The sequence below is a fragment of the Myotis brandtii genome, unplaced genomic scaffold (assembly GCF_000412655.1).
Source record: "Myotis brandtii unplaced genomic scaffold, ASM41265v1 scaffold174, whole genome shotgun sequence".
Lineage (NCBI taxonomy): Eukaryota > Metazoa > Chordata > Mammalia > Chiroptera > Vespertilionidae > Myotis > Myotis brandtii.
Window position 1 is genome coordinate 2,397,342 of NW_005356437.1, and position 17,587 is coordinate 2,414,928.

The following is a 17,587-nucleotide window of genomic DNA, read 5'->3' on the forward strand; positions in this document are numbered from 1 at the left end:
TTTCTGGGCCCCCCTTTCCCTTTTTTTTTTTTTTTTTTTTTTTTCTTAACCTATTCTGTGAAAGCATATTTCTCTCAATTAGCAGGCCTGAGTGGATTTGGTTTTTCTCTTTCAGGTTGCCTGTGGCTACGCACACACATTAGTATTAACAGATGAAGGCCAAGTATATGCTTGGGGTGCAAATTCTTATGGCCAGTTGGGCACTGGCAATAAAAGTAACCAGTCCTATCCTACTCCTGTTGTTGTGGAAAAGGACAGGTAATATGTGCATTTTCAAAATAACCTCAGTGTTCCTTAGTGATTAAACAAAATTTAGACATAATATAGAATTGTAGGGAATTTGCTGCTAGTATTAGAATATTCTTTAACATGAGCATTCATTCCTTTTTAAAATTGGCTTTGGATTGTTGGAGAATTTAACTTATGTCAAATATTCTATTTCCCTTAGCCATATTTCATCTATACCTCTAATAGTTACTCTATACAAACTACAATGACTAAACCTCCAACAAATATTCTACATTCTTCTCCTCACAACTGACCTTTTCCTGCCCTCCTCATTGTTTTCTGTTTTACATTCTTAAGAGGAAGTTGATAACATTTGCAGTCTGTGTTCTGTGGTTTAGGAAAATTTGCTTCTTGATATGAATCAGGTATCAGAACAGACGACCTCAGGCAAAGGCGAGGTACCTAGGCAGTGGCTTTGGTCCCAAATCTGGACTTGAAGGTTCCCTCTAAACTTTCTCCCCCCTCCTTCCTATAGCAGTTGCAGCGTCAGCCATGCCTGTGCCCCTCCCTGGACTTCCCTTGTGTCCCTAGGAGTTCAGGAGAATGTCACCAGGCCGTGCTTAGGGAAGGCCAGTTCCTCATCCTTCCGCATCCCAACCCCTTTGCTGTCTCTATACCAGCCCTTCTCCAAAAAGCAGTGTTTCCACCTCCTGTAACGGCAAAGGCTGCTCCCTGTTTGTGAGGCTAATAGTAAACATTTCAGAAGTGAATGTAGGAATTTTGATTTTCTGTGGTGGGTAGTTTAGCGTTGATGGACACTCTTTGTGTTTCAACCAGTTACATTTTTCATAGAATATTATCATGGAAAAGGAAGGCTATCATTTTAAGTGTTTCCCCAAAGTACACAAAAGATATTCAAAAAATCTAAAAGTCTTTGCTGAGTAGGTCATTGTGGAAGTGATTACATATGATGAGAACAGAGTAGTTAATTAATGTTTATCTAAACAGTGTTGGGCTGTTCTAACCTCCCCTTCTCCCAGAGATTACCGGGTTGCTTTATAACTAAAGTAGATAAAATGTAGAAGGCCTTTTTCTTTTGTTAACTGCTCAGATATCTGTATGTTGAGCCCCCATCCTGCCATCTGACCAGCACTGGGCCCCCTCCCTCCACACTGCCAGGTTGGTGTTTTCTTAGACTCAGGCCTCTGCTTCCTCTCATTGATACTATCTGGCAGGAGCAAACTTTCCTCTGCTCTCAGGGTTCTTCTGGCTGGTATAGTAATCAAATAGACATGAGATAGATTGGCAAGAGAAAATAACCAAATTTAATATATACATATGTATGGGGACCCCGCATACTGACACAGTCAGAGAATTTACATACATGCGAGGTTCAGAAATAGAAGGGAACATGGGTATGTATATGAGACATCCTGAGCTAGGATGAGGTAAGGTGCTTTGGGGGCTTCAAAGGGTCATTGTAGGATGATAAGAAGAGCAGACGTTTAGTAAATAGAAGTCTGTCCTGCCCTATAGATAGATCAAAATAGGTTATCTCTGCTCTGGCCAGTGCATCCTCCTGTGCACCGAAAGGTTGCTGGTTCAATTCCCGGTCAGGGCACATGCTAGGGTGCGGGCTTGATCCCTAATAGGGGGTGTGCAGGAGGCAGTTGGTCGATGTTACGCTGCCACATCTATGTCTCTCTCCTCTTCTACTTTCCTCTCTCAAAATCTCAATTAAAAAAGGCTCCTAATTCAAGTTATTCTAGGTAGTTCAGGGAGGGGCAGAAATTTCTCTTGAGCCCATGGCTAAAGTGGCCTTTAGCTCAAAACAATCTGCATACCATAGAAGCACATCTTGGAGTGACTTGCCCTGAACTCCCACAATATCAAAGGCCACCCGGGTTCTTCCTTGGCACCATGCTGGGACATGACATCTGCACATCCATCAGCCTTTCCCAGCTCACCTTCTAGGCTATTCTTCCTCTCCCTTTCAGCCTATCGTGCACACTGTTGCCAGAGTAATTTAAGAACTCTGTTTCATCCTATCATGGCTCTGTTTACACAGCTGTTTCCCACTTGTCTATCACATCAGATCAACTCTAAACCCTTCAGCCTTGGTTCTAAGATTGACCCCACTGTTCCTAGCAAATGTCATTGCTCTCTTCCCCCCAAAGTTGCTTGTCTATGCCGGGTAGGACCTCTTAATGTTGAACCTTCTTCACCCTACGCCTACACATTTGTCCATGTATTTCTTACCCCCTTTTACTTTAAAGACTCCCTGAGGAGACCCCAGGTATTTCCCCTTACTCACCAGAGCACTTGTAGGCAGTGCTATGATGTTATCTGGGAACTGTTTGCAGTTTCACAGATACGCTCCTTCTCTCTTCAGCTAAGCCATGAGCTCTTCCGGGCAGACCCCATTGTGCTTGAAGCAACTGTTACTTCCGAGAAGAACCATTTTTGAATGTGCACTGGGATGGTAGATTACTTCATTTATCTTCACCACAAGCCTCCACTTCTCTTTTTTAAGATGATAAAATGGATTATAAGAGTTTAAGTACTTGGCCTCTGACTCCCAGCCCATGTTTTGCCTACTGCACCAAGCCATTTTAAGTGAATTATTGCTCCTCTCATATGTAGTTGTAACATGAGGGTAGATGGATGGTAGTAGTAAATTCACTTTCTTTGAATAAATGTATTTATTTTATTTGCCCTTTTTCTTTATTTTTTGAAAAAAAATCCTTATTGAGAAGCAAAATAGTATTGACCATTTTCCCCATGTAGGCGAGGTTCGATTTGAGCCAATTTGACTAACTTAACTATGTAAATAGGAAAGGCCTTACTAATTTGAATTGACAATTAGAAATACACATTCTCTACACATATGAGGCTTTGGCACTTAAAATGCTGAGTAGAAGTAGTAATATTGAGAAACTTCTACTGTTAGGCTACGTTTGTACACCAGTCATCGCGCTTAGGGCTTAATGTTTTTCTTTAAAAAAATTATCTTTATTGTTGAAAGTATTACAGATATCCCCCTTTTTTCCCTCATCGATCCCCTCCATCCCACTCCACCCCCTGGGCCTAATGTTTTCTCACTTAATTCGCAATACTGGCCTTGCAATGTGATGAAACAGACTCATAGATCTCAGGGACATTCCCAGTCACACAGCCTCGTGGTAAAGCTAGCATTCAAACCTACCTCCACATCCAGGCTCCCCACTCTGCAACATACAGCCTCATTTCCTCCAGTACTTGGGTTGTTTTCAAGAGCTGAGAGCTACCTTCTAATAAATCAGGGGAATTACTTGGGCTGCACATGAAAAGAATATTTCTCAGCCTTCTGAGGGAAGCCACCACAGCAATCTCCAGATTGTGCGAGGACCATCCTCCTGGACTGGGGAACCTCTAGTTAAAGCACACAGTGGAGGAATATCTCCACCTTCAATTGCTAGCCTTGGTCAGTGTGGGCTTGTCCAATCTTCAGTTGTTCTGTGTTGTTGACTCTTTCCCAATTAGTCAATAAAATGATCTACAAATTATATTTAGTAAGACACGTAGTGGGTGCTTAGGGAGAGAGAAATAAGCCAGTGAATCAACCTGGCAGGAACTTGTAATCTAACTAAGACATATCCACCTGAAAGGTAACTGTGTCAGGCCAGCTGGTGTGGACAGGCAGTACTGCAAGAGCTTAGGTGAGCGAGAGACCTCTTACCTCCTGGCTGTTTGAACTGGACCTTAAAGGATGGGTAGGATTTCTGAGGCAAAGAGAAAGGAAAGAACATTTCTGAATAAGGACTTGAACTGTGAATACAGACACTGAGGGGCAGTGTGTACCTCTGTTTGTTGGAACATAGGGTGTGTGGGCAAAAGTCATTTGAAAGAAGGTTGGACATGGGTGGAAGCCAAATTATGGAAGGCCTTGATGTCACTTGTCTGGGTTTTATCTTGTGGGAAATCACTGAAGGTTTGAAAGTACTGGTGAGAATGGTGTTTCAAGAGGATTATTAACCTGCCGGTGTTGTGCAATTTGGGTCAGCGGAGAGAGAAGTTCTAAGGCAGAGAGACCTAGGAGACTGTTCCATTGGTCCAGATGTGGGGTGTGTCTGACTGAGGGTGGTGGCCGATGGGGGAAATTACGAAGGGACTATGTTATCTGTCAAGTGGATATTCTGAAGGAAGTGGTAGGTGAGGAGGGAGAAGAAGCCAAAGATGACTCTGAGGTTCTGAGTGAGTTACTGAGGATGCTGATCCCATTGCCTGCGCCGCAGCAAACCCGAGATGACCGCCTCACTTGGGGTAAAATAGTTTACTGTCTTCTTTGAATCTGTATGGTGGCTTGTTCTTAGAGCAAAGTAATTGCTTCCAAATAAACAAAAATAGTGTTTTCTATTAGGAAGTGTTCTGAGAACTGCCTCCTTGGCAGTCATGAGCCTATTGCACCGGGGTCTCACACAGGTGGGTCCCAGAAAACTGCACGCTTGGGCTCTAGATGACACAGTCCAGTGAGGTGTCACTACTGAATGTACTGTTCGCAGTGTGAGTTGCGGTGACTTAGAGCATGCTCTATTTAACTCTAAAATTGGTGATGTTTTGATGAAAATACTTTTTGAACCTGTGTTAAGATGGTTCTAGCTTTTATTATCTACTTCAGTGAGTAACATTTTAATAAAAAGTTATATCACCTTTTTTCCCCCCCTTTCTTTTTTTGTCTTTACTCTCTTGGATTGTACTGGATTTCAAAATGGGATGGTACATGTTTTTATAAGCCTGCTGGCTAGAAGTGGTAATAAGGTCTTCATGAGTTATAAGTGCATTGAAGTATAGCTTCGATGTAAATACCTGTACTGCCTGAAAATCTAGATTAGATATGTAACTTTTTTTGTTTTGTGTTTTGAAATCAAACCTAAGGGGAGATGAGATAAAGTCATTTCTTCTTCTGTTTACTGTGTTTACTTGGTGTTTGTGAATTTAGAATTATAGAAATTGCAGCCTGCCACTCTGCCCACACATCTGCCGCCAAGACCCAGGGAGGGCACGTGTACATGTGGGGCCAGTGCCGGGGCCAGTCCGTGGTCCTGCCTCACCTCACCCACCTCTCCTGCACAGACGACGTGTTTGCCTGCTTTGCCACTCCCGCTGTCTCCTGGCGCCTCCTCTCTGTGGGTGAGCTGATCACTGTCCATTTGGGTGATGCTTGAAAACTAGGAAGAGAACTCTGGTGCTTTTATTTTGATAGGAAAGACTTTGTTAAGTGCAGTATCATATCATTTATTTCCCTCAAATGGACTCGTGTGAAAAGGAACTAGTTTGATTTCTCTTAAAAGTATCAGAAACAAACACTACATACTAAATTAAAAGTACTTTTATTTGACTACTTTTTAACTTGATCGAGAAATTATTTTTTAGCTAGTGTGTCTATTTAAATATTCAAAAATTTCATTTAGTGAGATAGTTTTGTACTGTGTAGTTGTTGTTTTGCCAGATTTATAAAGAGATGTGTGTGAGGTTTTAACCCTTAATCATTACAGAGGTGCGAGTTCATATTTAGGGGAGAAGCATGGCTCAGTTGCGCAGTTATTTTAGAGAGCTGACGTTTTCCCGAGTGTCTGCGCCGCAGAGCAATGCTGTACTACAGCCTGCGTTTTCATTATGTCTGTAGCTAATGCTAGAAACACTGGTGTTGTGATTGTCTTAGAACCTGACGACCACCTCACAGTAGCTGAGTCTCTGAAGAGGGAATTTGACAACCCCAACACCGCAGACCTGAGATTTCTGGTGGATGGAAAGTACATTTATGCACATAAAGTCCTTCTCAAAATTAGGTATGGAATCACTTATTTTGAGAATTAAATAAGTAAATACATTTGTTATTTGCCAAGGAACTACTCTAGGCACTTCAGTAATTATGGGAAAATGTGAGGCCGGTTTTGCCCTTAGGAGCTTTCAGGGCAGCCTGGGAAACACATATTCACAAAACAAGAACTACCAGAGGTGACCACGCAGCGCGGTTGGCTCAGGGAGCTTTCTCCAGGAGCTCTCCCGCTTCCTTGCACGACTTGGAACGGGGAGCAGCGGCTGCCCTCGGTGAGTGTTGTGAGCTGTTAGCACTGCCGGCTTCAACACAAGTAAACCTCCACGCTAGCGCTGGGCCCGGCGGGGAACATCACTCTCCCCACTCAGCTGTGGGGTACAGAACTTTTAGAGGCTTGAAAAAAGAGAAGATACGGCTTTTCCAGAGCAACAGACCCAGGGTAGAGCTAACACAGAGTATTAAAAAATCAAATATATTGATATAAATTTTGACCAATGAGTTACATCCATTTAAAGTCCATTTAATGTGCACATTTGAGGAGCTTTGACATAAGAATACACCTGTGAAAGCATCACCCCAAGTTAAGATCGAGAACGTTTCTGTCACTCCTCAAACATCCCTTGTGCCCTGAGCTCTGGGGCAGGTAATCTTCTTCTCTCACAGAGATTAGTTAGCATTTTCTAGAAGTTTATATAAATGGAATTATACAATACGTTTTCTTCTGTGCCTGGCTTCTTTCTTTTCACATAATGATTTTGAAAACCATCCTATTGTCTAATAGATACTTAAATCCCACTGCAACAAATAACAAGCTCAATATAGCATGTTAGTCTCAAGTTCACCTCTCAGTAAGGTCAGGCTGTACAACATTTGTTCACTTTTATTATAGTCCATAAACCTTCATAAAGGGTGTGTGTATGTCAGTTTCCAGGACTACTGTAACAAAGCACTACAAACTGGGCCTCAACAACAAATTCATCCTCTCACAGTCCTGGAGGCTGGGAGTCACGATCCAGGTGTTCACAGGGTGGGTTCCTTCTGAGGGCTGCGAAGAAGAACCTGGTCCACCAGTCTCCTGGCTTTGGGGGGTTTCTGGCAATCTTTGGCGTTCCTTGGCTTGTGGCAACATAAATGCAGTGTTCACATGGCGTCCTCCCTGTGTGTGTACACACCTGTGTCCAAATTCCCTCTTTTTCATAAGGACACCAGTCATATTGGATTAGGGTCCACTCTAATGACCTCATTTTAACTTGGTAACTTACCTCTGTAAAGACCCTTTCTTCAGATATTGTTATATTCTGATGTTAGGACTTCAACATATGAATTTTATGAGAGACAATTCAAACCGTAACAGGAAGTGAAGAAACAAAATTACTCAGCAGTTACAAAAATAAACCCACCTGACTTCCATAAATGCTGCTCCCTGGACACAGTGTGGTTACTTTCAGGGAGGCAGCACTGTCTCCATCCAGTGTGTCTGCAGGGGCAGCTCTCCCACAGCAGATTTGCATTTGCAACCTTGTTAAATTAATGGTTGCTTGAAAACTGGACACAGAGGAAGTGAGGGGCCAGGGCAGGGACATAAAAGTGTGCAACTTGGCGAGTGTCATGTGTAATGTTGTGTTTCCTTTCTCCTTGTTAGGTTCTCCCCCTTTAAGCTCCACAGGGGTGTGCTCCTTGTGTTAACTGCTCTTGCCAAGAAGCTAGGACCTGACATGCTTTTCTTCCTTCAGGTGCGAGCATTTTCGTTCTTCATTGGATGACAGTGAGGATGATATTGTAGAAATGAGTGAATTTTCATATCCTGTTTACCGAGCCTTCCTGGAATACCTGTACACAGACAGCATCAGCCTTCCCCCTGAGGAGGCAGTAGGTAATTAATTACCACCAGAGTTTACCAAGAGATTGGCAAAATGCTGGGTAACTTGGCAAGGTGATTTCTGTGGAGCCTAAACGGATGTCACTGTGAGTGCAATTGCAGAGGCGTTCTCTTTTTGTGTGTTGAACCCAAACTCTTTTCCCTTGTTACTAATCATTCAGAGGTTGACTGAATAGATTAAAGAAGAGATAGATGAATTATCATCACTGTGCAGCGGGTACCACTCTTAATTACTATATGTTAGTATTGTACATAACTTTTAGCTATCATATCTATTGCCCTCAAGATGTTTTCATTATAAAACAGATAAAATCCACATCATAAGCCCTGCTGGTCTCTGTATCTGTGAATTTCCATCCCAGATGGCTTTGGGACAGATGTGTTCACCTGACATTACAAAAGCAACACAGGGTACCCCATGGATGCAGAGTTCAATACATACTAAGTTTCAGTTTACAGCTGTCAGGAACTAAAGAAAGAGTTCAATCCCCAAATTTTTAAACATTCATTTGACATGTTTATACATGTCAATATAACATTTTTTTAAACCAAATTAGCATGTAATTTTACTCAGGTAAACGAAAGTCTGATTTCTGAAGTTTTACAGTTTCCTTCCTTTCTTGCACAGTGTTTTAGTGCCCATGCCCGCTGTGTGCTGCAGCTCCTTTGGGCATCTGTGCAGAGACAGACTGAGGCCTTACCCCTGAGGGGCTTGTACTCAGATGAGGGAGGCCAGCCCTAAGCAATAAATGCAAGCAGTCAGTCAGGAGGGTCGAGAAGCCTCCGTTGGGAAGTGCATTGAGCAGAGCCCTGGGGAGTCACGAGTGGGCCATGCAGAGACCCAAGGAAGAGCACTCAGCATGGGTAACAGTAAGTGCAGAAGTCTAAGACAGGAGCAAAGTTAGCATGTGGAAGAGGAGGGGGAAGGCCAGGGTGATTGGAATGGACTGAGCAAGACTTATACTGGGAGGAATTAAGGAGTTGAGAGCTGGGCAAGATCATACCTAACCGTGAAGGCCATGGCGAGGAGCTTGAGTTTTTTTCTTGGTGTGAGGTTTTGAGCATAGGGTTGTGCTATTTAGGATTTGCTTTAATTCTGACAGTAAAATGGCGGGGGGCGGGGGTGGGGAAGAGTGGCTTAAACAAGATAGTATCTTTCTCTCTCACACAGGGATACAGGGCAGGGCATTGCTATATGTGGCCCCTGTGCTCATGGTCCAAGACCGCATTTGCATTACAGGTAACAGGATGGAGGGACAGCGACAAAGGGGTGAAGGGCAAATGCCCAGAATCTTAAGGAGGAAGGGTCCTGGAAGTTCCTCTTACTTCAAACCATGGATCAGAGCTGGCCAAGGCCATAACCCAGCCAGATGCATAGGAGGTAGGGGAAAGTGTGGTCATATCCAGGTGGCCATGACTGTGTGTGTAGTGGAGAAGCAGCAAGTAGCTTATACCATAGGAATGATGTGATTTGTTTTTAAAAGATCAGTAATTCTAATGGCTCAGGTGTGAGATGATGGCACCCTGGGTTAGTGGTGTAGCAGTGGTGGCGTTGAAGAGACCAGATCTGGATATTTTAAAGATGGAGCTGATGGTATTTGTCAATGGCTGGGATGTGGGTGTAAGGAAAAGAGAAGGATTGTAAGGAGATGAGAAGGATGACTGTGCTGAGGTGCTCGGCCTGAATGGCTGGGGTAATGAAGTATCATTCACTGAGATGAAGACGATGGAAAGATGCTGCTCTTGAGTTTGAAAAGTCAAAGGAGTTGATTAAACATTCAAGTGGCAGTTATTTTTATCAGCTCACCCCTAATATTTGCAGGGCCCTGGGCAAGAGTCCAAATAAAGGGCTACGTATCATACATCTAAAAACTTAGTGAGATGTGATGCTAACTTCAGATAAAATATGTTCAATCCTCAGACCTTGAAAAGTATACCTTCATTGAGAACTGAAAGGCCAGGTTAAGTTTTAGTCGGAATTTAGAGTTGTGCGACTCCTGGGAGTTCTGTGCTGAACACAGTGGCATGGGAGGGACAGGCCTCTGGCCTCCAGCTTGCAGCCAGGTGCCTTCCTTTTCCCTCCACCAGCTACATCCTGCATCACAAGGGGTGTGTGGGCACCACAGCCTGCATGTCCAAGCTCCAGCCACCCCCACCTCAGGCCACCCCTTGAGGCTGGGGGGCTGTGCATTGGTGGTATGGTTTGGAGGGGAGGGAATACCCACATATGTGGTCTCAGGGCCAGTTAGTCGGGGAATCCCAGGGTCCCAGACACCCAAAGTGTGCCCTAAGTAAGAATGGGTACACGGCTCCTTAACCACACTTTGGGTGATGAGGGGTGTGCCTGGCAGTACAGAGTGAGGCCTCCTGAGCAGGAACGTAGGGCAGGGTCCTGTCTTAGGGCAGTTCTTGCGGGTCCGGGTCAATGTGAGTCTGAAGCTGGGGAGTACACAGGGCTGTTGGTATGAGTTTGGGAGTTGTTGAAAACTGACCAGAAACCACTGAGCCATTCACAACTCTTATGGTTTCAGCATCCTCCAATGGACCACAGGCTTTTCTTTCTTAACTTTGATAATGTGTGTCATATTACAATGAAAGCAAGTTTCTGACCAAATTCTTCCACACTTACAAAACTCAATAGCAGACACAAACAAGAACAGTAAATGTTGTGAGATTGATGAAATCTCTGCTATCTGTCCATTAGGCCCTCTATAAAGTAGCTTGCTTGGAAGGTTAGCTTGAAGTAGATGTAACAATACTCTAGTAGCAGGGTTTAGCTAACCTTTTGACCAGCCTAGGACTGGATGCAGACCTAGCGAATGTACCACTCCACAGGTATAGGACTACTTAAGCTCATGATGCTTGAATGCCATTCATGCAAAGGCAAAAGGGCGCTCACGATATTTAGAGCCAAGCCACATATCCTGAACACTACTCATTTCACCAATAACAAAGTATTTCTAGCTCTCTCTGAAGATTTAGGTAGTATCTGAAACTCCTGACAAGGGTCTTTCAAATGCTAACTGGCCATTCCTGACTGGAGTACTTCATAGTGTCCTATGGGGTAGATAACAATTAATGGCATTTGAAACCACTGGGCTGGAATCACTTAGGGGCAGTGGTTGCCAACTGATGGTCCGCGGACCAGTGGTGGTCCGTGAGGTCCGAAAGGTTGGCGACCACTGACTTAGGGGAATAAGTGAAATAAGAATATGAGGATTGAACCCTGGGGCACCCTCACATTTGAAAGTCAGGAAAAATGGTCTAGCCAAGAGACTTAAGAGTAACTAATTAAAAAGAAGAAAAACACAAGCAAGTAACAAAGCATTTCAAGAAAAGGATGATCATCAGCCACAGGAAATTTTGTCATTCTTGAGTAAGATGAAACTGGAGAATAGCGTTGGACTTGGCATTGTGGCAGCCTTTAGTGACAATCCCAGGTGTGATGTCAGGAGTGGAGGGGATGGAATTATGCCTGGAATGGCTTGAGATGAGAATGGGAGCTCAGAAAATGGAGGCAGCAAGCAGAGGACTCTCCCCTGGAGGTTTGCTGTAGAGAGGAGCAGAGAAATGGGGAGGGTGATGAGAGGCAGACATGTCCCCATGACAGGTTTTTCTTTTTTTTTTTTTTAAGAGATGAGCGCTATTATAGCATGTATGTATGCTGATGGAAATGACCCCAGAGCAGACATTGGTAATGCAGGCGGACAGATAATTAGAGGGGCATTTCTAGGAAACATATTAAAGCCTTGTTCACTGCTCTTATTTTCCATGGCTGCTTGTTTGTCTATTGTATTTGCTCAGTTCAGCCATGTTTTAGGGAAAGCCCCCTGCTCAGAGTGTATGAGCACAAGTCTATCTATACAGCCTTCACTAAGGATTATATTCAAAATAATGTCAAAAAAAAAATCTTAAGGGTTGAGTGAGTTTAAATTAGGATGCTTGAAGTCACTCCCCCCACATAAACATCTCTTTCCACCAGGATTGCTAGATTTGGCTACATTTTATAGAGAAAATCGTTTGAAAAAGCTCTGCCAGCAAACTATCAAGCAAGGCATCTGTGAGGAGAATGCCATTGCTCTGCTCTCTGCTGCTGTGAAGTATGATGCTCAGGTAAGAAAAGCATTTTTTCAGTTAGCTTCCCTTCTGGAAAAAAAACAGGTAGGTGTCTACTTCATATCTTTACATTAAGTAGGTTAAATACTTAATGTAAACAATAAAATATCAGAAGAAATATTAGTGACTATATAACGTTAGGGTGGACCTCAAAGGCAGGAAGGATTGATGGATTTGATTAAAAAAAAAAGATGCTTATACACCAAAAAATACAAGGAAAATTAAAAAGTAAATAATACGCTGGGAAATTTTTTGCAACATATGATAAAGCAAGCTTACCATAATGTATAGTTCTTAAAAATAAAAAGATAATATGAGTGATTTGACTGAACAAATGAACCATATAGATTTATGAACAAATGAAAAATATAAATAAAAACATTTGTCATACCAGGGAATATATTTTTAGAAATACTACAGCTCAGAACAATGGCTGTCCTCCTAAACTGCTGATGAAAGTGCAAACTGGTACAATCATTCTGGGGCACAGTTTGGTATTATATGTATTAAAAACTCTAAAGATCTAATTCTTTAAGAAATTCACATAAATTGTCTTAAGGAAGTAATCATGGATTTGGACAAAGATTAACTTAAAAGATGTTTATTGCAGCATTGTTTATAATTTTGAAAAATTAGAAAAAGTCAATGTGAACCCTAGAGAATTGTTTAAACTATATAGAATATTAATAATATGAAAAACTATGGTCCCATTTTCATTTTTTTAAAAGTATAAATAGCTGAATTTAAAAAGACTAAGACTGATTTTTCCCCCATTATCTACGAAGAAAAAAGACTGAAAAATATAGTCAGTGGTTATCTTTAGATGGTGGAATTATGGATGATTTTCATTTCCTTATCTTTGTTTTTTTTTTAACTTGGTGCAGTGACCATGTATTGTTTTGATGATAATGAAAGGAAAGAAAACCTGTCTTAGAACTAAATCTTTAGGAAACAGGCTATACTTCTTGGAGTCGATTTCCTTTTGTTATAAGGATATCCTCTCCTTTGGTTAAAAAAAACAGGGACATTTTAGTGGTGGGTGGAAGAAAAGGTTTTAACCTTTTGTGTGCTTATATAAATAATAATATGCTTAGTAAAGAAAATTTGAAAAATAAAAAAAGAATAAGGAAGGAAATGACTCATTAACCAAAGAACATAACATTTTCACACAGCTCCTTCTAATCTTTTCCTAGATTACATTATGTATATATTTCTAAATACTAGTTTTGTGTGTTTTTTTTTACTTAATGTTTTAAAAAGTCTCACCCAGCTAGAAACATTGACATTTAAAAGAATAGTGGACGTTTGTCTTGCATCCAGGTAATGCTTTATTGGGCACTTACAACATGCAAAATGCTTTCTGGCAAAAAATAAAAAAATCATTGTGCTTTTTGTAGTTTGTTAAAGTCATGGTGATAATTCTGGACTCTGGTGAGCTACCTCGGATGGCAATTTGGTGGATGTAGTATAGTGTTTTCATCTGAACTAGGCTTAATTTCCAGGACTTCTTCATATTCCTTACTTATGTGACTTATTTGTATGGTTAACCTTCCAGCTCTCTGTTTTCTAATAAGTAAGCTCCTTGAAGAATGGCAAGGACTTTTCTTTACTCACAACCAAATCCTTAGTGCTTAGGATAGTGCCTGACACATATCAAGAAATGTTTGTTTCTGCCCTAACCGGTTTGGCTCAGTGGATAGAGTATCGGCCTGCGGACTCAAGGGTCCCAGGGTTGATTCCGGTCAAGGGCATGTACCTTGGTTGCGGGCACATCCCCAGTAGGAGGTGTGCAGGAGGCAGCTGATCGATGTTTCTCTCTCATTGATGTTTCTAACTCTCTATCCCTCTCCCTTCCTCTCTGTAAAATATCAATAAAATATATTTTTAAAAAAGAAAAAGAAATGTTTGTTTAGTGAATTTCAACTTTGCCTGTAGAGGCACTGTATTTTACTATAGCCCATCTAACTAATTGTTGTACCTACATTACATAAGAGACAATCAGTAAAGTAGACCATATGTATACATAAAATACAGGTTTTCATAAAGAACAGCGTATTTGCTGTCTTGCTTCACTTCAGTGTGCTATAGGCAAAAATGTCATTTCTAAAAATTTAAGCAAGAGTCCATAATTTCAAATGGATGTTGGTATATTCACTATATATTAATGAAGCACATTTTTATGTATAGTCACATGTTCTGATATTGAGTGTGTGTGTGTATTTTTGGCTGTTCTATCACTTAGGGCTTACCAAGGACTTAGAGATGTCATATTGCCACTATGACCCTAGCAGCCTATGTAGCTGTTTAGGGGTGAAATGGATAGATTTTCTTCATGTAGTTTGTTTCTTTACTTAAAAGATATTGTGAATTTGATTGGCATGGCTATTACTACTGTGAATTTTTGCCTGTGTTTTCATCTCCAGCATCTGCTATAATTTATATGTGTACTGTGTATATGTGATTGCTTGGACATTATTTTGGGCTTTTTAAATAAATCAGTTTCAGCTAATACAGCAGAAACTTTTGGGTTGACTTCTACCTGGCAGCACCTTGTCCTGGGTCAAGACAGCAGCATAGCCCAGGGTCAAAGGCAACTGGAGTCTCCGCCAGCTGGCCTCTAGCTCTAATTTGTCTGGGGCCAAAAAAGCATCCAGCCACCTTCATTCTGTCTCAAGTTTACAAATCTGATCAAGAGAAGTATTACAGGACTATTCTTTGGCCCAGAGTGAATTATAGTAAGGCAGAAACACCAATCTGAGGAGTTTCTTTTAGGAGAAAGTCATGATTTCATTTTCCCAGTTAAGATTACTGAAGGTAATCAGGGTCTGATGGAACAACCATCCCATCTTTCAGAATTTGTTAAAAGTATGACACTCCTCTTTTATATTCCCTTTGTATTATATTCAAAATAATATAGACAATAAACAAAAGGGTGGGGAACCTTTTTTTTTACCAAGGGCCATTTACATATTTATAACATCATTGGCGGGCCATACAAAATTATCAACTTAAAAATTAACCTGCTATATTTGGTTAAACATTTAATTAACTCACCCCTAATGCCTTGGCAGGGCCAGACCAAATGATTTTGTGGGCCTTATATGGCCCGTGGGCCAGATGCTCCCCACCTCTGCCCTAGGGGAATATAAAAGAGGAATGTCATACTTTTAACAAATACTGAAAGTGGAACCAACAGTACAAATACTAGTAATACTAGTACTCTCACTGTGAAAGGTACAGAATTCAGACATGTAGGTGCCTATTTCTGGTATTGGCTGGTGTGGAGGAACCTGAATGTTTTACTTTATCATTTACATTTTTACAACCATAGATTCATATTAGCACTATAGTTTTATAACTATTCTTTAGGTATTGCCATACCAATATGTCTTCCTATTGGCTATCAAATCCTTTTTCCTTGATTGTGTGTTTTCATTCTACGTTGCATTACATTGGAAAATATGAATTTGTTAAAATATTTTTTTGTTGTTCCTAGGATTTGGAAGAATTCTGCTTCAGGTTTTGTGTAAACCATTTGACTGTAGTAACACAAACTTCAGGCTTTGCAGAAATGGACCATGATCTCCTGAAGAACTTTATCAGCAAAGCAAGCAGAGTTGGAGCCTTTAAAAATTGATCCTCACCTGCAGGAAAACATTTTTAGCATTCCTGTCTTCCCTTTAAAAGCCAGAGAATAACTTCTCTTTAATAGTATTAATAATGAGCTACATTTGGCTGAATACTTACGTTCTGTCAAAAGAGGGGTGGTGGTCAGTCTTCCCCATCTGCTGAAATCCAGAGTTATATAAAAGGCATTAAACACTCTGATCAGATGTGACTAAGCTCCAGGGAAAACAATTAAAATGTCTTATTATATTTACCATTTCCTCTTTTGAGTCACTTAAGTTGGACACTTTTGGCATATTGGTCTAAGTATATGCTAGTCTGGTCGAATGTTCTGTTATTCAACAGGCTGATATTGCATAGATAATGACAAGGAATGCTGTCACCACCACATTTTCAGCATCCAGCACAGTGCCTTGCATATAGTAGGCACTCAATTAATTTATTATAAATCTTAAGTATGCCCTGAGAATAACTTTTTTTTTGTAGGATAAATTTAAAACAGCATGCATCTGTTAAGGTTCATATTCTTCTGGTGCATCGTTCTGAGAAATAGTGGCTAATTTAGAGCATTAATTAGAATTCACAAAAGACCTTGGCAAATAAATTGTCAAAGGCCTAAGGGCTAACTTTAATTTTCTATTTACTCTGAGTCATTGATTTCGCTTATGGGATTATTGAATATGAACTACTATCTTTGAATGAATATTATTTCTGGGCTCACCTGCCTTACATAATTGCAAAATGTCCTTTGCCTTTGTGTTGAGAGATTTGCCTCTGTATATAAAAATGTTTGTGTTTTTCTTGTAATTGACTTTTATGTCACTTTAAATCAAGTCTCTTAACCTGGTACAGTATAATTATAAAATCCCAGCTGAAAAGGCACTAAAACTTACATTTCATATACAGCATTAAGAAGAATGAGATAAATTTATACTTTTTAGATAAAAAACAAGTTACCCAACTGCAAAATAAAAACTGGAATGAGATATAGGATAGTATCAGATCCTCCTAATACGTTTCACAATATGATATTATGTAAAGAAAACTCTTGGAACTAGAAACCTTGTTCTGATACTGAACTATTTGATAATAAAGTGTTTATTTGAATATAATAGATGTGTATTTTTAATTTATTAAATTTTTTTTCAAATACAGTTTCTACTCAATATTATTTTGTATTAGTTTCAGGTGTACAGCATACTGGTTAGATAATCATGTACTTTACAAAGTGTTCCCCCCGATATTTCTAGTATCTACCTGGCACCATACATACATCATTATTATAATATTATTGACGATATTCCCTATGCTGTACTTTATATCCATGTTTTTTAATTCCTAAGAAACAGCAAAATTGCATCAACTTTATGCCTTTTGTATATAAATCCATGTGATATAAGCTTGTATTTTAAAGCAGTTACTCAAGGTAGCATACTGAAGCCCACTTAAAACAAATGGTTAGAGCTTGAATTTTAAAGCAGTTACTCAAATAAGGTAGCATACTGAAGCCCACTTAAAACAAATGGTTATAAACAACTTACTGTTCATATTATTGCCTGTGGCTGTTCTTTATTGGTGAGGTCACATTAGAATCCTTAGTTTCATTGTTTATCCAGCTTTGCACACCTTATCTTGTAGAGGCTAAGTAATCTGGATGCCTCTAGTTCTAAATTGCAATCCTATTTCTGGAATTATATAGTCTCATTCAGTTATTTATTTTAAATCTACCATATGTCCTTTCCCCCCACTTTTTGGTAGATTTGCTATTTTATCCAGCAAAGAAATAACGCAGATCTGGCTATTACCTATAGCTGTCAGTTCTCGCAGTTGGACAACTCCAGTCTTCATGTCTGACTTTTCCTCCTCACCCTCCTATGCTCACTGTAACTGACCAAAACCTTTACATTTTCATAGTGTCT

The 17,587-nt window shown here is 40.5% G+C and overlaps 1 protein-coding gene across 1 annotated transcript in view; it reads left to right on the forward strand.

Moving 5' to 3' along the window:
* The window catches only part of RCBTB2 (regulator of chromosome condensation (RCC1) and BTB (POZ) domain containing protein 2), a 30,838-nt gene extending 14,054 nt beyond the window's left edge, over window positions 1-16,784 (forward strand). The window contains exons 7-12 of the mRNA XM_005863212.2: window positions 116-258; window positions 5,207-5,397; window positions 5,930-6,056; window positions 7,780-7,919; window positions 11,908-12,038; window positions 15,538-16,784. Coding sequence (XP_005863274.1) covers window positions 116-258; window positions 5,207-5,397; window positions 5,930-6,056; window positions 7,780-7,919; window positions 11,908-12,038; window positions 15,538-15,678 — 873 coding nt within the window. The 3' untranslated portion in view covers window positions 15,679-16,784. The remainder of the gene's footprint in view (window positions 1-115; window positions 259-5,206; window positions 5,398-5,929; window positions 6,057-7,779; window positions 7,920-11,907; window positions 12,039-15,537) is intronic.
* The last annotated feature ends 803 nt before the right edge of the window (window positions 16,785-17,587 follow it).